At 28.9% G+C, this 24,664-nt stretch overlaps 2 protein-coding genes across 7 annotated transcripts in view; both read right to left on the bottom strand.

Moving 5' to 3' along the window:
* The window catches only part of LOC113378015 (adiponectin receptor protein-like), a 292,576-nt gene that overhangs the window by 80,241 nt on the left and 187,671 nt on the right, over positions 1-24,664 (bottom strand). For 4 of the 6 annotated variants that reach the window (XM_026618515.1, XM_026618506.1, XM_026618507.1 and 1 more), the window contains one exon: positions 14,016-14,121. The exons of the other annotated variants lie outside the window; for them this stretch is intronic. Coding sequence is in view for 3 of the 4 variants with exons in the window: in XM_026618506.1 (XP_026474291.1) it covers positions 14,016-14,121 (106 nt within the window). In the remaining variant the exon portion in view is untranslated. The remainder of the gene's footprint in view (positions 1-14,015; positions 14,122-24,664) is intronic. 6 annotated transcript variants of the gene reach the window in all.
* LOC113378258 (CAAX prenyl protease 2-like) lies at positions 8,908-9,759 on the bottom strand. The gene has a single exon (XM_026618789.1). It carries the CDS (start codon positions 9,757-9,759, stop codon positions 8,908-8,910), a length of 852 nt encoding a protein of 283 aa, XP_026474574.1.

Genomic DNA, 24,664 nt, shown 5'->3' with positions numbered 1-24,664 from the left:
ATAAGAGTTTATTAATTCGTATAGCAAATATAGATAAAATTATTAAAAAGCCTGTTGTATATACCACATAAGTACTATATACCAATACTATTCATATATATTCGATAACAATCTTATCATGATCAAATAATCCATAATTAATCTAGTCCACGTGTGAACGTTTGGACTTTCAATATCAATCATATTACAGGTAAAAATATAAACAAATATTTTTTAATCTATGGATATCTCTTATCAGATGGACAATCACGTACACGTTTTTACTTGAAGATTATAATATTGATTAAGTTTAGTCGAGTCGTAATTAATAATTTTATCGTAATTAATAAAATTAAACTTAAAAACGTTCAAACGCTATCAAATAATATATATTTTGTTCTCAAGTGAAAATTGCCTTTTTCCAGCATATTTACATAAAGATTCATTAATATTAGAGAAATTTTAATAACAAAAATATATCAAACATTTGTAGGCCAACCGTTGAGTTACTTCCTGAAAAAGCTGCGTTGTTAAAAAGAATCATTAATTCATCACAACAGCTCATACGACTATTAGGCTCTGATTACTGGTCAAAGAAAGCAAATACCTTGATTTTTTTTAAATATTTTGTTAAGAATGAAATAAATGAATAAAAATATTTAGTATGTAACGATTTTTTTGCATATACACACTGAAATTAAAATTGAAACTAATTGTGTTTGTCTTTTTACCTTTTGTTAAAAATAAAGAAATATATTATAAAATTATATTAATAATTTTCCGGCAAAGAATTGTTTATTTTGCTGTTAATTTTACATTTTGTAAGGCATTTTTGGTCTAATATTCCGAGTCATGTTCAGAGAGCAGAATCCATTAAAGATCAATAAGCGGTTAAATTTATCAAAGCTTTAGTTATGCAACCAAAACATTTGATGCTCATCTCAGACAGACTAATATCAAGCTGTAGTAATATCCGTTTTTATTTGAAAATATAGATCTGAATATGCTTCCAATTAAAATTAGTCGTTTTCAGGCAATGCTCCATCGATGTACAAAAAAATTATAATAATAAAATATATCAAATATGGATACGCCAACAGGTTGCTTATTGGAAAGCAAATTATGAAAATAGTATTATATTAAAAACAATTAATTAGCCTTCCCGGTGGCTTAGTGATTAGACCTTTAGAGGTTCAATTAGAATTTCCAGATTTGATACCTGCCTCGGACAGCCTGATGTCAAACAGTTATGACATCGGTATTCACTTGAAAATATAGATGAAAATGATATTTTAAGAAAAAATTGCCCTTCGGGGCATTGTTGCAATATGATAATTAGAAAACCATTGAGGTTGTCTCATAATAGAGTTTAGTATAATAAATTATATCTCAGATAGTGTGAACAGATTTTTTCCTGCAGATTTTTTTAAATAAAAGTTTAACTCCAAACTATCAGAGTTAGTTAGGAGTCCTAACTGGCAATCTATAGATTGTTCCAACTTAGGGCAATTGATAGATTGCCTTCTAATAGCGCCGTTACCACCTAGAAATAACCATCGCTCTCCAAGCAGCTCATAGAACATCTAAGAAAGTACTGATTGTTGTTGATTAAATAAAAAATAAGTTTCGCATATAAATTGCAACAGTTATTGTCATGTGATCATAATTGCAACAAAATTAGCACGAAACCCTCTGTGTTTCGAACTAGACTACGCTTTCAGTACTTCGAAATTCAAGGCCGACGAAGTAAAAACCCATTACAAAATAACCAAAACGCAATTCGACGGACTCACCGTGAAGCGGAGATTTTCACATCTTATGTTAATGACTTTTTTTTAATCACGCCATATAGCAACCAGATAACATGCAATATAACTAGTTTCTATTATAAAGATGTGTGACCTGAAACATTCGCTCATTTTATGGAAGGAAATGAATGATAATAGTAAGGGGGATATATGACGGCGTTTGCAAAAATATTACGAGATTTTTACTGATTTTTTCTAAAAAAACTTTTTTTTTATTATCAACTATCAGTAGTAATCGCAAAACAACGAACACGATTTTTTTAAAATATTTTTGTGTTTCAAGAGTTTCTGAACATTGTGGCATACCTTAAAAACTTGATGTGTTGTTTGTGTATGCATGTGCGGATCAAATTTTCGTCCACGATTTTGAGAACGCGGGTCAACCGATATGAATTATTTAAAAAGCAGTCGATTCCTATTGACGGGGAGACGCTAATCAGTTTTTGGGCAAAGGTAGGTCAACCGTTTCCAAGATTTTGAGAGAACGAAGCGTCCGATTTGAATGATTTAAAATGCATTTCACTCGTATGGAATGAAGAAATTGGGACGGCTGGTCTAGCGGTTTCGGAGATCCAGGGGAAAAAATAAAAAAAAAATGCAATTTGGCGGATTTTCTGAAAAAATTGTTGATCGTATTTGATTAAATAAATAAAACCAAATAAATCTTAATATTTTATTTATAATACCTAGAATTTGTACTAAACATACAGTTTTTGAGAAATATACGTAGATGACGTTTTAAATCAAACAATGTGAACCTTGTGGTCACACGATGAATGAAATGCTTTCGAAACTCGCAAAATTATAAATATTGACATATAGCATATATGGATTTATTAATAAGCTAACTTTGTTTAATGTGCATTTATAAATGTAAGTCATTATTGAGATTTATATATTGAGACTTAGTGAAATTTATTGAAAATGAACATAATATATTGCAGAATTTTATAATTGACAGAGTTTATTGATAAAATTAATTAATTATTAGTTAATTTTATAGTGTAACTTAATATAATGTTACTTGATATAATGTAATATAACATAAGATTTTGCGTTTTAATCTTTTTTCTGGTCGACAGGTCAAGAACAGAGAACAGGTTTGGCCTATGTGACATTTGACTGCAAAACTCGTTAACAAAATGTGTTCGGATTTATTTAGTAAATGCTAAAGTAAATTTAGTAAACCATAAATATGACTAAAATCATTGTTTAACATCAACATACCCCAACAACGTTCAAGTAATTGGTAAGCAAAGCAAAAATTCGAAATAAGAAAAATACTTCATGTTGACCCCTCAAATAAAAATATGCCAGAGCAAAGTGAAGTATTTACCCGACTTTATTATTCAATTTACTATTATCTGAAATTATTAAGCATTACATAGGTTTAGGAAGTAGGTATTATGAAAAAGTATGCAGATAATGATATTAAAGTATATTTTCAGTTTTTTTATAGCAAATTGTGAATGGCATTCATAGTTCTACTATAGTAATACCATCGCTCTTGAAATTACTGGATAGTATTTGATATTTGCAAACCAATTTTGATACAAGCATGTTTTATCATTAATATATCAAACAAAACTAAGTTAGAAGTAGGTTTATCTTATCACCAGAGTATTATAATTTAAAATCTAAAATAGCACTATGTATTAACAGTTGTTCTTTGTTCTTACTAATGTACGAGTCATACGAATTGTCGGCTGCTAAAACCTCTATATAAGGTCAATTGGATGAGTCATGAAGTATTAAATAGGAATGAAAAGGAATAGGGCCCAGTTGAAAAATAGATGTCGCTACAAGATGAAATTATATATTTTTTGATAGGAAACGGTTTGTTTTAAAAAAAAATGTTTTAAATTATTATATATATATATATATATATATATATATATATATAATGAGACAATGTACATTATTTACAATATGAAAATGCATTGCAATGGGTTTAGAAACACTCAGCCTATAAAAAGTGAAAGGATTGTTGAATTCAAGAGCGTCGCTGTTGTGATTCATATCTATAACATATTTTGTCTGCAGAAGCATATTTATCTCTTATTTCGGATGGAAAGTTGGCAGAGTCGCATCAATGTGTTAATTTAAACGTTTAAAATTTAAAAATGTTACTTCAGAATTTTTTGTAAAACTTGCAGAATACATTATTTTAAAGATATCATTTGTTTTCCAGCTTGGGCTAGTTTGAATGGAAAAATTTCGATACTTTCTGATAGAATACTTGGTAGAGTATAGATAGAGATTAAATTGGCAAAGTTAAACTTTATGGCCGATCATGGCGTTGGTTAATTTTTCAATAGATTACTTTCTGAACTCAAGATATTACATATTTTTGCATTCAATCATTTTATTTTAGTTATAAAAATGGAATAATTGCGCCATACAAAATATTAGCCAGGTTTTTTTATGGGATCCCGAGTTCGATCCCACTTTAAGCAGCGTGATGTCAAGCAGTAGTGACATCGGTTTTGCTCTTGGAATCATAGATAGCATTAAATGTTTTCAAAATAGGTATTATTTGGCATTGATGCATTTATAAAATATTTACCCTATTACAGAAAATGTAATAATAAAATTTATCACTCAAAGATGAGATAACTGTTTAAGTTGCTATTTGTAAAACCGACGTAGTATTAAGTCAAATTGGTACAACAGCTTTCATAGGACTCTTATGAATCAATACTGGCGTAAAATAGAACAATATTATGGCAAAGATATGTTACGCTGCGTTTTTCATATAAAATGGTACTAAAAACTGTCAAAATGCTTATGTGGTTGCTGTGCAATCAGGCGTTTGATATATAAAAACTATCCTAGAAATCGCACGAACGTGAAAAAAGTCTAATTGTAAGTCAGTGTTTCTAAAAGCAATCCATTTAATAATCACTTACCTTCATATGAAATTATATCAGATATATTTCTAATAATAATTTGAATCTATATTGCAAAAATCTCCAGAAGGTCTATTTTCACTTTATATATTTGATATCTATAATCTCAAGTGAAAACTTTTTGAATATATTTGGAAAATCATCACAAATGTATAACAAAAATAGTTTGTTTTTAATTTTAGTTTCGTATGCCAAAACTAGTAATGGTAAGAAATATCTCATTGTATACCAAATAACTCAAATTTAAATCTAGTACTTAAAATTATATATTAATAACTATACTTCTGAATTTATACTCAAGTTAATTTTCTTATACAATAATACGTAACAATAACGTGTTAAAACAGTACGGATTTATGAAATATCTGACTGAAATCGAAATTACGTGAATATATTTTACAGCATGTCCTTACCAAAAGGCTATTTTTACTTAATGGCATATTTGAAACTCATAATTTTTAGTAAAAATCTGATGCATGATGACCAAGGTGAGTATCAAACCCGGAACCATTGTTAATAGTATGCAGGAAATAAAAATTTTATTTCAAAACCATTTTTCAAAATGTCTGATTCAATAATTTGTCCTATGAACAAGGTTTTTAGTATCAGCGAATTAACCTTGTGATCCATATTTAGCGACCGAGGAATTTTATTTTAATGCCAACTGAGGCCAAATCGAAATACCAATTTTCGCCTACCGGTTGCCAATTATCTATTCCCATTAATAAATTCTGCAAGATCTTATTCTTCTCACTGGGACAATTTCTTTAAGTTATAAATGCACATTATACAAAGTTAACTTATTAATGAATTTATACTTACTATATGTCAATATTTATGGTTTTGCGAGTTTCGAAAGCATTTCATACATTGTGTGAACACAATGTTACATTGTTTGATCACGAAACGTCATCTTCATGTATTTCTCGAAAAGCATTTGTATATTAGTACGTGATATACGTGAATCGTTCTTTGAAATGCTCATGATTATAAAAATGATAAATCAATAAAGCGAAGAAAGTATGTGCCTAAAACTCTTAAGCCTAAGCCAATAATTATGATAGTCATAATTCGAATTTAATAGTCAATTCGAGTATTATCTCAAATTACTTTAGATAATTAATATAGAATTACCCCTTTCCACTCGTATGACGCTGCTCCGGCAATTCGCGAGTAAACGAGTTAGCTAATAAACATTGCGGTAATTTATTTTTGTATCTTCATTAAGGAGGAGTTTATATTTTCGCTAGAAAATCCAGTTTGGTAATATTATTTTTCTTCCACATTTTAGGTCATTGTGTATGTTACAAACATTCGTAAATTGCAAATGTTATTTTTTAATAAAAACGTTAATAAAAGCAAAGTCAAACATCTTTAATTTGTTTTTTTCAATTGTCACTCTTTTCAAAATGCTTATTAAAATTTCCTAACATTCTACATTTTGTTATATAATCCATTCATTTTTTAAATTTTTTATTATATATTATAGTTACGAATGTCTCTACATTTTTAATCATTCGTTAGACACCAAAAACGGGGAGCCAAAATGTGTCAAAATATTACATTTTGTCGATTTGATGTACCAATATCAAAAATTTAGAAGTCACATAAGATGAAACTTGATATGGACATGGGTTAAATAGTTCTTTACGAATATCGGCCGTGCCGTTTTTTTACTAATAGCATATAAATAAAAAAAAAATCGACTACTTTTCTTAGCCAAAAATCTTAAGTTCATTTAATTTTTTTAAAAGGTACGAAAAATATCAGATTGGAATTGTGCTGGTTCGTTTTTGGTAGAGATAGGTAAGACTGTTTCTTCGTAATTATTCATTAAATTATTTATGATTTTGATAACTTTTTTTGATGTTTATGGTCGTTATGGTATGATTTATGGTAGAGGTCATGGTCTTAGGGAGCATAAGACTTAAACATTATGAGTCTACAAAAAGTGATTTTATTATAAAAAATCTTCATAGTTTGCAATAATGAGCCCTGTTATAATTCATACTTCTACTCTTACAATTTTTACAAGGTAACTAAATTTCATTTCGTATTTATTATACCGATGATTTACGCATATTGGAAAGTTTTTACAGACATTCTCAAAGCAAACTGCCACTTACACCTAGTGACTTCGCTTAGGGTAAGGTAAGTTAAAGTAATTGCAAAAAATAAAAATTAAAAATGTTTGTATATCTTTATGCTTCAAAGGTTTCTGAACACTTTGGCATACTTTGCGATTAGAAAAACTGTATGTGGGTGTGTGTGCGCGCGCGTATGTATGTCGGATACAATTTTTGTTCTACGATTTCGAGAGAATGGATCAACCGGTTTGCATGATTCAAAAAACATTAGATTGCTATTGATGGGGAGAAGTGCTTATTAGTTTTTGACAAAGGCAGGCTCAGCCGTTTCGAAGATACGAGGCAAAAGTGCAAGAAATGACAATTTTCAAAGAAAGGAGCGTCCGATTTGAATTATTCAAAAAACATATTTTTAGTATCGACTGAATAATTTTTTTTTAAATTTTTAGGAAGGCAGGTCTAGCGGTTTCAAAAATCCAATAAAAACAAATTAAAAAAACTGCCATATGGCAATAAAAATGATCATTATACATATGCACATCAAAATATCAAATATTTTATAGAGATTTTGATAAGTACAAATTTTGTTTAGGTTTCTAGGGATTCCGTACCAAGATTTACATATACTTTTTAATTCTCAAAAAATTAAGTTTTATAAAAATTTTAAATTACAATACGGAAGTTTCCAGCAATTTACCTGAAGGCACAGTGCCACAGACCAGTAGATTATTTTATCCATTTTCTTGTATTTGATTCGCAATATTTTCAATTTATTACCATCGTCTTGCGTTCACTATCGTACATAATATCGAAACTCATTAAGTTTCACAATTATTTTCTTCGTTTGATATTTAAACTTAAAAGTTGTATTAGAAAATTCAAGGTATATGCACATAGTTACTTGTTGTGCGTTCTGCCGTGCAGTGTTGCTAAATTTGGTATTAAATCCTACCTCTCAAATGCACGGAGTCAAGGTTTACTGGTGATGTAGAGACTATTGCCCAACGAGCTGTAAGAACTAGAATTATTTATTTCTAAGCTCTATACATGGATAATAAAGAAATTTCTTGCAAATAATCAAGATTGTTGCTTTTTAGTATTTAAACATTGTTATTCTTTATAAGAAGCAAGTTAGTGGTGTAGAGCTTCACGCCCCAAAGAATGAATATCGCAGTTGTAACTATTTTTAAGAAGTATTTCAATCTACTGTGAAGCTAGTGAAGTATGGCATCGTGCCTTAAGGCAAATTGCTGGAACTTACCGTAGCAAAAATTAAAAATTTTAGAAATGCTTAATATTTTTTTAAAACTGAAAAAGTAGATTTCTGAGAATTTTGAAATTTTTGAAATAATATGACTTTTTTTAATTTGAAATATTTTGAAATTTCTGAAAATTTGCAACTTGTTTTTAAAGTAATCGCGCTACTTTGTTTGCGTAGAGACGAGATATCGAGGCGAGATATTATTATTAAAATATTTATAAAATATCTGTTAATTTGATGTGCATGTGTCTAATGATAATTTTTGAGCGATAAATAGCATTTATTTTTACTTTTTTTACTCGATCTTCAAAACAGACTTCCATTCACCAAAATTTAACAAGTTCTTCACTTTGTCAGTACAAGTAAAATATTTTTTTGAATCATTCAAATCGGTTGATTCGTGTCTTCGATATCGTCGACGAAAAATTGTATCCGCACATATTAAAGTTTCATCTCTTTTTATAAATGATTTCATAATTATTTTTTTCTTCCCTAATGGATTGTTGCATTGTTCTTTCGTTTGATCAAACAAAATAGATATTGACTTATATAATCAACAAGTAACACTTTATTCTATTTTATTTTATATGTTAAAATGTCAGCCCTATTAGAATAATTCTAATAACAAAAATCATCAAATATGGATGGATTAACCATTAGGTTACCATCTAAAAAATACGAAGTAAGGAGAAGTTTTAGCCCAACAACTCATAGGACGTAAGGTTCTGATTGCTGTTCAAAAATTAAAAAAAAAGAAAAAGAAAAATTTATATGTTAATATTTTAATCAGTCTCTTTCCTATATTTAAAATGGCATTATATAAACAAATTATTTTATCTGTTCATTTGAAATATTTTATGTAATTATTGAATACTATTGTCTTCATAATTTAAATTGTACAAATGATTTGAAAATAAGTGCGGTTTTGTAATTGGTTCAATAAGAAATCCCCATATTACCAATCCAATAAGAAATAGTGAACAAACTCTTTCCTTCTTTGGCGATTTATAAGACAAAGCTTCCTCAAAATTAGGTAATCCCATGTGGTTGCAAAAGGCATGCACCACAAAAGGTGCTGCAAAATGTCCTGTCCTCACAAATAAATAAGCTGAGTAAACTCCAAATAATGTTGTATACAAAAATTGGAATGAAGATATGATGATTGTAGTCTTCAAACACATCCCGGATTTTAATCTCTCTTGCATATGGTGATAATGTGCAACTCCAAAAAATAATGGACATATTAAAATCGACGCAAGTCTTCCAAAGCACTGCTGAAGTAACGGCAACATACAAGCTCGAAAAGTGAATTCTTCAGACAATGGAGCTACTATATGATTTCGCAGCCATACCAAATTTGTAAAATTATTCATGTATTCGCTGGCATTAAAACCGCTGTATTGACTCATTGATAAGGGTCCAAGGAATAAGACCATTGTTAACATAAGTGGTATTATTGAAGCATTTACAATACCATCTGTCCTGAATCCGAGTAGTTCCCAAATTGTAGCTTTTTTAAAAAGTTCTTCGGAACCCATTACATACAAGAACATTGGTGATATAAACATCATGATAAATACACTAAAAAATCTTCTTTTAATTGTTAAAGGATGATCTCTTGGGTAATTGGAGCTCCAAATGTAAAGGCTAGCAACATAGGTGATTGAAAGCAACAAACACGCACCCACTGAATAGAAATAAACTGCTACAGACATTATTTTCAATTTTGATGACACTAGAGTTTAGAATATAAAACACTAAAATTGTATTCAGTCATGAATCTTTCAAACCACTCCCGAAATTGAAAATTGTTTGACATAACCTAAAATGTCAGATATGTAATTTCATTCACGACATTTTTCGATTTTCAATATGATTTTATGTTAGAATGTGTAATAAATTTTGAATTTGGTGCTAATTTCGTATACTTTGTGATAATTTTTTATGATACATACACATACATACATACATACACATACACACATATATCCATTGTTTATATGATATGCGAAAATGTTCAGACCCCTGAAACGTAAAAATATATAAAAAATTTAATTTTCGATATTTTTGCACTTATTATAACTTACCCTACGGTAAGTTAAAAATTCAAATAAATGTGTTTTTTAACTTCCCGTAGGGTAAGTTATTGTAATAGTCAAAAAATCGAAATTGAATTTTTTTACATTTCTTCACGTTTCGAAAATTTCTGAACATTTTGCATGCCTCAGAAAAAATGGATGTGTGTATGTATGTATGGATACAATTTTTCGTCCACGTTTTCGAGGGCACGAATCAACCGATTTGAATGGTTCCAGGAACATTTGATTCTTATTAATAGGGAGATGTGCTGATTAGTTTTCGGCAAAGGCAGGTCCAGCCGTTTCGGAGATACCGAGCTAAATGTACAAAAAATTGTTTTTAGTTTTTTGTTTTTAACTTCCCGAAGTAGAAGTTTATGTTTTCATCAAAAAATCGCTAATTTAAAGTTTTCTCGACGTTTCAAGCCATTCTGAATCGAATGAGACCAAATTTGGAAAAAGTTTGTGTGTGTATGTGTGTGTGTGCGTGTATGTGAACAGATTTTTTTGCCGTAAATCGACGTTTTCTCGAAAACGGGTGGACCGATTCCAAAAATTTAAAAGCCATTCGATGTATCTCGATGAGGACTATCGTTTGTGCAACGATCGGCCGAGACGTTTCTTTATAAATAGCAGAAAAGTGAAAAATTTTTCGTCCACGTTTTGGCCCGCAATTCTGAATCGATTTTGAAAATTCAAAAACCGTTCGAAAGATTTTGGTTGTGAATCGTGCTGATTAGTTTTTGGTGAAGATCGGCCGGGCCGTTTTCTTGTAATAAAGTGTTAAAAAAATTTTTTTTGACGATTTTCATTTTTTTTTGACGGTAGATACCATGGGCTTCTAGATCATACTAAAATATTACGGCCCTACGACAACTAGTTCAACTTTCAAAATTAGTCAAAGTTTGCAAAAATTGGTATCGTTTTTTGGCATTTGTCAAAATTATATCCTTCATCGACATTTTCTCAAAAACGTCTGAACCGATTTCAGAAATTTAAATGCCATTTGAGTACCTCGATGAGGACTATCATTTGTAAGTTTTGTGCAACGATCTGCCAAGCCGTTTCTTTATTATTTAAAAATAATAAATCCACTCGAAATACTTTTAATCACTCATAAATTAATCTATTTCATATTGATTAAGTCGATTATTTACACATATCGGGAAGTTCATGTAACTTGCCTCAAGGCTAAATACCAATACCAACTAGTTAAGTTTTTAGGAGATCTAAGCATTCGATTTGAATGAATCAAAGAACTTTCTGCTTGTTTTCAGAAAATAATTGTTTTTGGGAAAAAAAATTTTGCATATCGAAAATAATTCAGATTTGAATTTTAATTCTGGCTAAAGTTCTAAAGCTCACTTATATACTTTAAATAAATAATTTTGACTTTGTAATTCAGTTTATATAACTCTTATAAATATTAGACAATATTACAGTATTTATAATAATCTATATTAAAACATTTAATATTCCTGGAAAATTTCGTTATGGTACGGAAAGTTCTAGCAATTTGCCTTAAGGCACGATGCCATACACAACTAGTTTTTGCTGTTTTTCAAAAACTTGTCATCTGATCCTGTTTACTGCATAGGCAGGGTAAAATAGGACAGTCAAGAGACAAACAGGTCCAATGTCTTATTTTTAATTCTTCCTTCTACTTTCAAACTTTGTTGTTAAAAAATTCTTAACATTAATTGTTTTTTGTTATAATGGTGGTGGACCTTTTTACCCGCGGATCTTTAAGACCTGCTCTCTATTTAAGTCTCTATACCTATATATTTTGACATAGTTATCTCTGACCAATTTTGATCTAATTGTCTAAATTTTAACCATATTTTAACCAATATATGATGATCTACAATAATATACTAATAGTAATAATTTTAGAAGATGTCATTATTTTTATTTATTAAAATCTATATAAGTAGATATATTTAAACAAAATCATTCGCGATACATAGGTCTACCATCATAAGCAATTATTCTCTTTATATGAAAGTTAATAATTATTTTGTTCTCTATCGGAAGTTGTCTATGCCAATGACCGAAATCTTAAAACGTAATTTACTTGAGATATTTTTTTTTCATTTCAGGCTAAAGTGATAGAGCTCGCGGCAAATCTATATTCGACATGTCAGAGAGTTTAAGTGAGATTAGAAATTAGAAATTTTTGTTTAAATTATACGCAGATAAAAATCTTGTAACTGTATGCCATTGTGTCATCGGATATAATATGTACAAGAATTGATTTATTCAAATCTGATGCTATATCTGAAATGAACATAATTTGTGATACTGAGATTGTTAAATTATGGACATTACAAAACCAAAACTATTATGGATAGAAAGTTCGAAGGAATATTAGATATAGACAAAAAATAATCAAAAGTACTGTAAAGTACATAGGCATTTTGATGGTTCTAGTAGAATTAGATCATGATTAGATAATGATTTTTATGAAATTTTATTACACAGAAAAACAATCTATGATAGATACGTTTTGTATTTGTAACCCAATATTACAGGCTTCAACGACAGCTTGGTATCAAGCAGTAGTGATAGAAGTTTTCACTTAAAAATATAGATCTAAGTGAGTTTTCGTGGAAGAATAGCCTTCTCTCGAAATTGCTGCATCAAATTAAAAATATATCATCAGTATTCGAGAAATTTAAATGATCAACATATATCAAATAGATAGAATAAAAGGTGGGATGCTTTCCAAAAAGATGCTAAAAAAAAGTTTTATTGTTATTTTATTATAACAGTTATTATTTTATTATATTGGTTTTAGAACTGAAGGCTCATTAAGTAATTTGTTAACTTCCAGAATGATGGGTTATTAAAATCGCAAAAATCTCAACTTTAACTTTTTTGATAGCTTTGCACTTCAAAGCCTTCTGATCACATGCCTCATTATCAGAAAAAAAATATGTGCGTGCCAGTACGTACATTTGCCACATTTCGGGGAAAAGTACTGAATCCATTTGGATAATTAGAAAAAAATATGTTTCGTATTTTTAATGTGCAAATATATTGGTTTTTATACATCCTTAGAACATGTTCATAATATTGATCAGAACTTGAGGGTTTTATAAGTAGTTCTTATGATTTGACATTTTTTTTATAGATGGCAACCCAAACAGTTGTCCCATCTCTATGTGACCAATTTTTATTATTACAATTTATGTAATAGTGATGAATTTTTGTTGATGCAGCAATGCGGGCCAAGGGCAACTGTCACATGGAAACATATTGCTATCTATAATATATTTCCAAATAAAAACCGATATTCGATTATTATCTACTGTTCGACATCGGCCTGCCATTAAGTAATTTGTTAACTTCCAGAATGATGGGTTATTAAAATCGCAAAAATCTCAACTTTAACTTTTTTGATAGCTTTGCACTTCAAAGCCTTCTGATCACATGCCTCATTATCAGAAAAAAAATATGTGCGTGCCAGTACGTACATTTGCCACATTTCGGGGAAAAGTACTGAATCCATTTGGATAATTAGAAAAAAATATGTTTCGTATTTTTAATGTGCAAATATATTGGTTTTTATACATCCTTAGAACATGTTCATAATATTGATCAGAACTTGAGGGTTTTATAAGTAGTTCTTATGATTTGACATTTTTTTTATAGATGGCAACCCAAACAGTTGTCCCATCTCTATATGACCAATTTTTATTATTACAATTTATGTAATAGTGATGAATTTTTTGTTGATGCAGCAATGCGGGCCAAGGGCAACTGTCACTTGGAAACATATTGCTATCTATAATATATTTCCAAATAAAAACCGATATTACTACTGTTCGACATCGGCCTGCTTAAACGTGTATCAAACCTGTGATTTAAATCTTATGGCTCTAACCACTTACCTACGGGCAACCTTCTATTTGACGCAAAAAACTTGTTCTTTATATATGTACAATCCCAGGTGTTCCAGAACTTAATGTCAAGCCGAAATGCGGTGATAGTACTGTCCTGAAAAAAAAAAAGAAAAGAAAATTATCTCACGTTGTTTGGAAATTACGAGCTTTCGAGGGCAACCTAGAGTTTTGGTGAATTTATGGCCATTTTTTGGTTTTTGTGGTTGATTTTTATTAATTTTATTTATTTAAACTTCGGAACCGTAACCGTGAATAACAATTTTATGACTACAGTATAAAAAAATAATACAATTGCCCCAAGTTTTCACGAATTAAGACTTTTTGTTGAACTATAAATTTAAAATTTTTAAATCGACTTTGAGAGGCCCACCATTAAAAATGGTAAAATACTTGATAAGTTTATTATTGGAAAAAATTCAAGAAAAAAAATAAAAACCTAATGCGAACATTTAATTTAAACATACACTTTTTGACAAAAGATCTAAATCCGTCAAATATTTCTTCTAGAAAAACCTGGGTCACAAGGTGGAAATTCGGGACGACCCCGGCCAAACTAGGACCTTAATATCAAATTCTATGTTTGGCTACAAGAACAGTAATTTAACAAATCCGCGTATTTTAAAAACAACATGCTAATAATAAAAAGTTGCGAATAAAGAAATCCATTAGAATAGAAGGTGAATCCCAAATTTAAATCTTACATAAAATATAAATAAAATGCTTAGCAAAACTTGTTTAATTTACCGGTTTAAAGATATTCTTAATTTGGCAGTCGTGAATAAAAACGAAAGTATCAATCATATTCTGCTCAGGTGATCTTTTTAGAATTATCTAATAAAACCTGATTTACAACCTCGTATTTCTTGAGAAGTCAAATAAGAAGTGATGATAAATGCTTTCTTAAAATGAACTCAAACGAACAATATAATTAATTATTTACTCTTATATGGTTTTAAATGCAATTCTATGAAGATTTATAATTTTTTTTTATTTTTTTTTTTATACAATTTCTGTAATAGGGCGAGTATGGTGCAGCAATGCCGGGTGAGGGCTATTTTGACTTAGAAACATATTGCTATCTATATTTCCAAGTGAAAATCGTTGTCACTGACAACAGGCTGCTCGAAGTGGGTATCGAACCCGGGACCCCTAAAACAAGAGATTTAGAATATGTAAGATTTTTTTTTTTAAATGTTATGAGTTCAATAAATTTAAAGAAGTATGAGGTTCATCTGTAAAGCATAGTGACTGGCACTTTTGTCTTATACAAATGTAGTACAATTTTTTCAAAATTTTCATTTGACATTAATTTATATATGTTCCTATATATTAGAAAGTTTTTGGACCCTCAGGATTACAACAACGCTATTGCACAAGATTTTAGTAACAGCTTCATTTCTAACCCCGCCAAACTATAAATCTATAAAGGGATCATTATCAATCTTGCAATCATCTAATTAAATTACTTTTTAGTATACTTATGAGAGATCAAATTTCATTCGTACACTAATTTACCCGGAATTCTATATGTCGATTTATTAAACGGCCTCAGCTAAATTATTTTATAACATACAATCAGCGTGTGAATCTCTATCTTATAAGATAGTTGAAGATCCGGTATACATTTTGAGATATTTTTTGAGAGGGAACTTGACGTTTTAAATATTGTTAAGAGTGTTTGATTTATGTATGAATTGAAAACTAGCGATTCATATAGTGAGCTAATGAAAATCGAAAAAGTTGGTTGCATTGATTGACCCAAAATATTGGCCATGAATTTAGTATAAACTAGATATAAAGACAAATTAAACATTCATTCAATTGAATTAAATCGTAAAGTCATTTGTATAGACATATAGAAACTTTAATAGCCTCTGAAACTTCAAAGAGATAGTTGTAGTTATTGTTGATTCTTTTCTTCTAATAAATTTTACCTCTTTCAAATGTTACTATTCGCATAAATTTTCTTCATTTTTTAGCGTACTTCCACTTCTTTAAATATACAGTTGGGTAGAGCTGAGCAACAACAAATGTGGCATTTGAAACTTCTCGTAGGATAAGATATAGTAATCTTAAAAATCCAGAATGAAAATGTATCAGATGCTTCTGAACATTTTGGCATACCTTAGAAAAAATGGAGGTATGTGTGTGTATATGCGGATACAATTTTTCGGCGACGTTTTTCGGATACGAAGGAACCGATTTGAATTATTCAAAAAGCATTCGAATCCTAGTGATGAAAGGCGTGTTAATTAGTTTTTAGTCATTTAGAAATCGCCATAGAGAAATCGCAGTCATTCATTTTTGAGAGAACGGAGCGAACAGTAAATGCCATTTGGCGGAAAAAAAATTAAAAAATCAAATTCAAAATTCTCAAGAATCTAATTTTTTCTTCTCAAAAAAAATTAAAGTTTTTTTTTTAAATAAATTTCGGTACTGGAAGTTCCTGCACTTTGCCTTGGAGCACGATACACCGCTTGTTTAACAATACTATTTTAGTAGATAAATTGATGTGTAATCAGTGCCTACATTGTCATTTTTTTAACAAAAGTATTTTTTTACGTTGTTAGTCATTTTGTTTCTAAGCACGCTTGTTTAGTTTTCAATACTATAATATAATTTTTAAGTATACGTTAATTAATTATTTTATGAGATATATTGTTATTTTTAAGTTAGATTCAACATTTTTTATATAACCTGTAAAATAGCTTATGTTTAATTGGGTTTGAAAGGTCCACCATAACCGATGCGAGCTGTAAACAAAAGAAATTAGTAAACAAAAATGTAAATGAGTTAAAAATAGCAATTACATTAAATTTGATAGAGATTAAATAAATTAGTAATTATTCTAACTCTGCTGTTGAATTCCATGTAAAAATTGTATGCTGTGTAATCTTTATAAAAAATATGTATTTTAAATAGAAGTTTGATTTGTAATGATTGTAATTAAAAAAAAACAATAAGTCTAGTTATAATAAATAGAAGTAACTATCGAAGCAACAAGATTCATGAAGTAGAAAGAGTTGATATTTTTTATTTATTATGTTTAAAAATAAATATTTAGATTACGGTTTCATTGTTCAAGCTAATAATTAAAGTGCATCGCACTGATTGAATGGCTATAGGGTATAAAGTACCAGGTGACAAATTTTTGAAAAATTGCAAAAATCATAATTCTACAAACTATAAATTAGCTGGGAGTTTACTGAACATAATCAGATAGTTTTTGTTTGCTATGTTGCATTTGTAACTCAAATTGGACCTTGAAGACAGAAAATTTTTAGTACTCTCAGTTCTAATATCAGCTCTCAGTCTATTACCCGAGATCTGCGTAGATCACACCAGAGGTTTATGGGTCTAATTAATTATATTTCATAGGTCACACACAGGCGGCAGTCCTTGATAGAAATCTCGTTCGGTTCAAAATTGCCAGTTTCTCTTGATCTATCTCTTTCTTGACCCCTACTCATTGTTTTAAACTTTCACATTGTCAAAACTGCGTCTAAAAAATTCCATTCGAAATGAAATGAGCTCCGAAATCGAAGGGTCAAAAGTAAAGGTCTTATAATTTGCCTATGGATTCTAATTTTATCTTTTTTATTTTTATTTAAAAAATTAAAAAAATATGTTAAAAATAAAAAAATCTTTAAATGAACTAACAAAAATCTAATTTAAAAATTTATAGTCCTGTATCCGTCAGCAAATAACCTCATGAACCTAAGGTTCAGATTGGTTATAAAAAATTATATATATATATTTATATATATATATATATATATATATATATATATATATATAGTTACAAAATCATGTTTTAAACGATTAGGCTATCATAAACAAAAAACTAGGAGTTTATATTAATTTAATTTTTTTGCATGCTCATTATAATTTTATTACCTTTTTTTATAATGCTGACATAATTATTTTCTTATTATTATTATTATTATTTATTATTTTTATTAGTTTTTAAATTAACGTTAAAAAATGTTTACTTTATTATTATAATTAAATGCTAAAATTTCAAAAATCAATTTTGATATTCTATGATAAATGTAAGCTATGTGTAAGCTATGATAAATCCACAAGTAAGATAACAACATTAATAACATTAATAACAGTATAAAAATTTATTAATAAAAGTAAAACTTTATTCAAATTTTTAAATTATGATAAAATTATTCTTAATTAAAATTGCGGTTCTAATGATAATCCTATTCCTTTGGTAAAAATATTTATGTTTACACTTAACCCGCATCCGTCCCTAGTATCAATTTGATACAAATTCAAAATTCAAACTAAAAAAAAAGGGATACGTATAAATATTTGGATTCGAGTTTTTGGCTACCTTCCTAACTATTCTAAATGAACAAAAAAAAACATTCAATGCATGTGCGTGACGTCATGGAAAGGCCCTACAAAAAATGTTACAAATCGGTTCTTTGTATCATATTGATACATTATTGGTGTGTGGCACATACAGCTGTATAGAGTATAGTATACGTACATATATCGTTCTACATATTTTTTGGTATTGTGGTTCAAGTGATGACGATGAGGATAACCAGCCAATTGATGCTGAAACTGAAGAGGAGGGTGAGGAGAGCGAAGATGAATTGGTGTGTGCCACTCAAGAAGAGCGTGAGCAAGCAATTCTTCAACCGAATACATGGATTTTATCGAAAGACAAAAAAATTCAATATTCGAGAGATGATTGTCCACCAGATACTCGAAGAAATTCAATACCAACAATTCATAAAGGTATGTTTTTTTATGGCTTGTCGTTGATCATATGAAATAACACATTTGTGTATGTTTAGGTCCAACTACATATGCTACTTCACGTATCACTAATCCAGTTTCTGCATTTTGCTATTTCTGAAACCAATCGAGACGATTGTGCTTGATATGACGAATTTGTATGGTCTAAGGAAATTCAAAGAGACATGGGAAAACATCGATTTGGTCACCTTACGAGCTTATTTTGGTTTGCTATTATTGGCGGGTGTTTACCGTTCGAAAGGTGAATGCATGACTGAATTGTGGAATGACAAGCGTGGACGGCCGATATTTAGAGCAACAATGTCGTTGAAATACTTCAAGTATTTGAATTCATGCATACGTTTCGATGACAAAGAGGATCGACTTGATCGACTTGCAAGAGATAAGCTCGCTGCGATTCGTAATGTTTTCGACAAATGGAATAAAAATTTGCGAACAATGTATGTGGTTGGCGACAATTTTTTCACCTCGTACGAGTTGGCCAAAGAGCTGAAACAACGCAAGATGACGATCGTTGGCACCATAAGGAAGAACCGCAAAGAAATACCACCGATTCGCAAAAGCGAAAGCCACAATACCATTCAGAGTTTGTGTTCGATCATAATTTGCGCCTTACTATGGTCTCATATATACCGAAAAAAACCGGTGTGTTACTCTTTTGAGTACACTGCATACAAAAAAATTATTGTACGACACCCAAGATCCTTCCAGTTCAAGAGCAAGTGGTGTATTAGAAAAATTACCACCGGCAAACAAAAGATCCCGTTGTCATATCTGTACATCGAAAAATAACTCGAATTTGTACAGAAGTCGCTGTGACATGTGTAAAAAGTACATTTGTGCTCAGCATTTCTTCAAAATTTGTGACAAATGCACGTAATTTTTACATTTTTGTTATTTTAGAAATACTCACAAATAAACAACCTTTGATCAACAACAAAAACAAATCGATTTGTTTATATTTTTGTATGATTTATGCCTGTTTTTCTAGCCTGTATCAAATTGATACATAGGAACTTTAACGTTTGAAGTTTTAAGGGACGGATGCGGGTTAAGATACTGATCTTAATATAAAAATATAGCATACCAAAAGAAGAATAAATTTTCGAGTTGGCTACAACACAATCAATTAGAAAGAAAGCCAAAATTGAAAAAAAAGTTGTATTACTAACAGCTGATTAACAGCTGTAGAATAAATGAATATATTAAGATACTAATCAATACTAGCAGAGCGTTAAAATTTAACATTTAAAATTATTTCAAAATATCTAGTCGAAACATAATAAATATTTAAATTAAAATTTAAAAATAAAATTAAAAATTTTAAATAAAATACTCTACTACATATTACTATTTCACCGTATTTAACTAACTAACATATATGCAAACAAAATCTAAATTTAAAAAAAAATCTTGAATTTATTGTTATTATAAATTTTATAAAAATTTTGAAAAAAATTGACTTTTTTTTAAATTTTGAATTTTTTTTTAATAATTTTGGGTTTTTATGATAAATTTTCAAAGTTTTTTTTTCAAATAATTCTAAATTCCCAAAAGCACTGGACTTGCCTTTCCAAATATTTAGTAATTTTTTTATTCCGTCAATACAAGAAAAATGTTTTTTTGAATCATTCAAATCGGACTAAATATTTTTGAATTTAATAATCTACTACATATTACTATTGAACTGTATTATGAGCTTTCCGCGGATTCGTGATCTTGCAACCACAGGTTCAAAGTTACCCTATTCTAAGCTGACCGAATCAATAGTGATATCAATTTTTATTTGAAATTATAAATCTGTCAAATTTGAAATTTGATAAGTAAAATTAGTCTTTCGGGTGCATTTGTACATTAAATGAATATCTCATCAATTGGATAATAAAAATCCGTCAAGGGATGGTCAAACGTTAGGACAAGCAAAACAAAAAAAGTAGATTATATTTTATTTAAGTTATAATAAATAACAAGAGATTCAAAAGGTAGTTTTAAAAAATCAATTTAAAAAAATAATGCAGAATTAAGTTAAGGCAATAATATTTATATAAAAAAATAGTAGAAAACATTTGAGATCAGATGATTTTAATTCATTGAAACAGAATATAATATAACACTACAAATGGTTAAAATATTTGCAATGCATATGCAAATTACAATTTTTTTATATCTGTGTTATATCTACGAATTAAATAGTTTTTAATTGAAATGAAATTTAAATTAATATATTCCTAAGAGGTATTGGTCATTACAATTAAAACATTCACAATTAGTCTTGACATTCTTGAATTATTCAAAATCCGTAGTGCATAAATATTAATTTTATTTGTTAGAAATTTAAAATTTATCTTATATATTATGTTATGTGAAGTGTTGCCTGTCATAAAACACTTTACCAATTCAGACTTTCTTTAATTCCATAAAACATTTAAATGAATAGATTTAATTAAAATCCAATAGTTGAATAGTAATACAAAAATTATAATTAATCGATATCTCTTAACTGTACATTATAATGCAAGTAATCAGTCTATGGATTTTTTACCGACACCGTTCTCTTGATGGTTAATTATACTTGACTGGTAATTAAATTTTATTTAATATAATATTAATGATTGTATGTATATAATATCTGTGTATATGAAAATATTATTAATCAGTCCGTATTAATTAGATCAAAAACTGTGCGGAAAAATTTACAGCTTTGCTATAGATTTGTCTAGTAAAACTGTGGTACAATGGTATAATTCTGCAAATGTGATTATGCACGAATTGATCGAAATTTTAATCTCAAGTAGTTTTATCGATGGAAACATTTTCGTCGCGAATATTTCAGAATTGTTTTAAAAATATTTTAGGGGACTGAGCGAATAAATTTAAGCTTTTCCATGAACTCTGAAAAATCTTGGTCAAAATTCAATGAAAAACGTTGACAAAAATTCTATAGTTGATAAGTCATTGTCACTAGATAAACAATTAATTGTTTGGGTTACTACTAGAGTGACTATTATGAAACATGGAATTTTGGTAATAGGGTAAAAATTTAGAGTCATGTGTATTTTTTAATTTTGCATTATAATATATATTATGGAGAACCATAAAAGGGAAACAAAGATATTTATGAATAGAAGTCCTCTATATTGGGAAGAGAGTATATATTATTAAACCCATCACATCATTTGTGATGCTGGAATTTTCGAAATTCAGATTCACTTTCGATTTCAGACTTTCTCTGATTTTGCGTATGATTTAATATTGCGAAATACACATTGATAAATTATTTATTTTTTTTAATACGTTTATTTACATATTCAAATAAAGTTAGATATATGTTAGATGTTTTTTGTTTGGATGTAAATATTTATTTTAAAGTAAAAAAAATAGCAGTTGTATTTGAGGAGTCTTCTCTATAAAAATGGCTATGATAGTTGATTATTTCTTTAATTAAAAAAATATTTTTTTAGCTTATTTTCCTATATTTCTACTTTGATTCATTATACTTACTTTTTACACTTTACATAATAAATGTATTATCATAATTTAAAACGAGTTGGTATTGGTATTTTGCCTTGAGGCAAGTTACATGAACTTCCCGATTTGTGTAAATAATCGACTTAATCAATAAAACATTAATTTATGAGTGATTGAAGTATGAAAACGAATGAACACGTTAACTCGGAATATTTTCTAAGAGCAAATTTTCAAAAATAAACAATTTTAATGCTTTAGTATGTTCATTAAGATCAAGTACACTATATATATATATATATATATATATATAATATTAAGAGAATTAAATTTTTCTTGAAATGCTATCAGAACCTCTGAAATCTGTCGTGATGATTATTGTCTCAACCCAATGAATTTCTTATTCTACCTTATCCTTAATTATATCTGGTCCTTTGGCATTATCTGCAAAAAGTGAACTATTTTAACATAGTTTTTTTCTATAATTCACCGGATCATAATAGGTTAACCTAATACAATGAGTAATCCAGTTCAAACTATGTACATATTATTTATTATTTGTAAAATATTATTTTAACAAATTTAATTTATTTAGTAATATGTATTAATCTACTTGCTTTTTTATTCCTTTACTAATCTGTGTATTCATTCTAGAGAAAGCATTATTTATTATCCATTTGAAATCGTGTGTGAGATTAAGCTATATTTAAATTACAATGTGCGATTTTTTCTAATCTATAGTAATTTATTTATATGTCAATCAAATTGAACGTAATTAATATTTTATGCAAATTAATTATATTTGCTATATTATAACTGAAATTGATTGGCTATTAATAGAATATTTACATTTAAAAGTTCAACATATCGGTTTAACGCCGGTTTAAACTGAATGGGTCAACCACCTGTGATAGATTATTAGGCTTCCTTCACACTAAAATCATAATAAAGTATATAATAAACTAGCAAACCCGACAAACTCCGTTTCGCCACCAGATGGTTTCGTGAGAAAGATGAAGAATTCTTTTGTTTGTTTTATATTTGAAAAGAAAAAATTTGATTTTATTAGATAACAGTAATGCATTTATTTTGATTACAAAAATGAAGTGTTTTTAGTTGAACTTCTCTAAGTAAATGAAAGTAAATCCGCAAATTATCCGTTTCATTGAAGTGCTTTTTGGTAAACCACATTTTTTCTGATAATTCTCACTAATGTCATTACTCGAATTTTCAATCACGGTGCGTGAATCACGTGCCCGAAAACGTGGACGAAAAATTTTATCCATACATACATATACACACACGCACACACATCTATTTTTGCTGAAGTATGCCAAAATGTTCAAAAGAAACCTTCAAAACGTAAAAACTTACCCCACGGAAAGTTAAATAAAATAATTCAAATAAATATTTGTAATCGGCTTTGAAATGCATTACAAAACTTGTGGTGTACTGGTTGAGAACCTGAGCTAGCAAAAACTAGTCTCGGATTCGATACCATGCTTGGCCAGCCCGATATCAAGCAGGATTATATCAAATTTCCACTTGATTAGTATATTTCTCAAATGTAATCAAGTGAAAATCTTTTGTGGGCATTGCTGCAACACATTCACGCCAACACTATTAGATATACTGTTCGGACGTCTTCTCGTTTTATTATAATGGTCATGAAGGTGACAAACTTCAGGGCATTAAGCTTTACACGGAATGGTTGCTACCCCTGGTAGAGGGGGTAGCGGAGTGTTTTAATTGAACTAGTGTTCACATCAAAAAGTAAAGTCCGCTTAACAGCATGTTATATTATATTAACAACATGTTATATTATGTCATTATAACTTGATATTAAATCAGTGATTGTAATTAGAAGTGCAACAAATACATAATATACAAACAAATCAGTGTTTAATACAGTCCACAGCTACAATGGTTAAATTATAACCCAACAACCTGAATTACCGAAGGAGAGTTTTAATAAATTCTATAACTACGTAACATAATAATAGTTTACACATAAGAAAAAAGAGTGGTTGACCGCTGAGTTGCCTTCTCGAGTAAAATTCTAGGTTAGGATAGCAAACACAGATCATAGAACACGTAGTTCTAGTAAAAAAACCTGCTAGCTTTAAAAGTTAATACATTTCAACGTTTATTCTGATAAAAGGAACAAGATTTATAAAAACATAAAAATAAGCAAAATGTATTACAAAACAGCAAATAAACTAAATATTTGTCCAAAATGCAAATATTGCATTAAAAATTTGTATCTTCCTATCAATTAGTTATCAAATTATATATAGTTTACGAGAATCGTTTAAAATAATTTACTACCCTGAGATGAAAAATTTGCTAACTATACAGTATATAATAGTTTTAGTACATATTAAATTTTATAT

Source organism: Ctenocephalides felis, unplaced genomic scaffold (assembly GCF_003426905.1).
Source record: "Ctenocephalides felis isolate EL2017-DRISC unplaced genomic scaffold, ASM342690v1 CF-g0.4_SCAFFOLD_01886, whole genome shotgun sequence".
NCBI lineage: Eukaryota > Metazoa > Arthropoda > Insecta > Siphonaptera > Pulicidae > Ctenocephalides > Ctenocephalides felis.
This window is presented reverse-complemented; position numbering and strand designations above follow the sequence as displayed.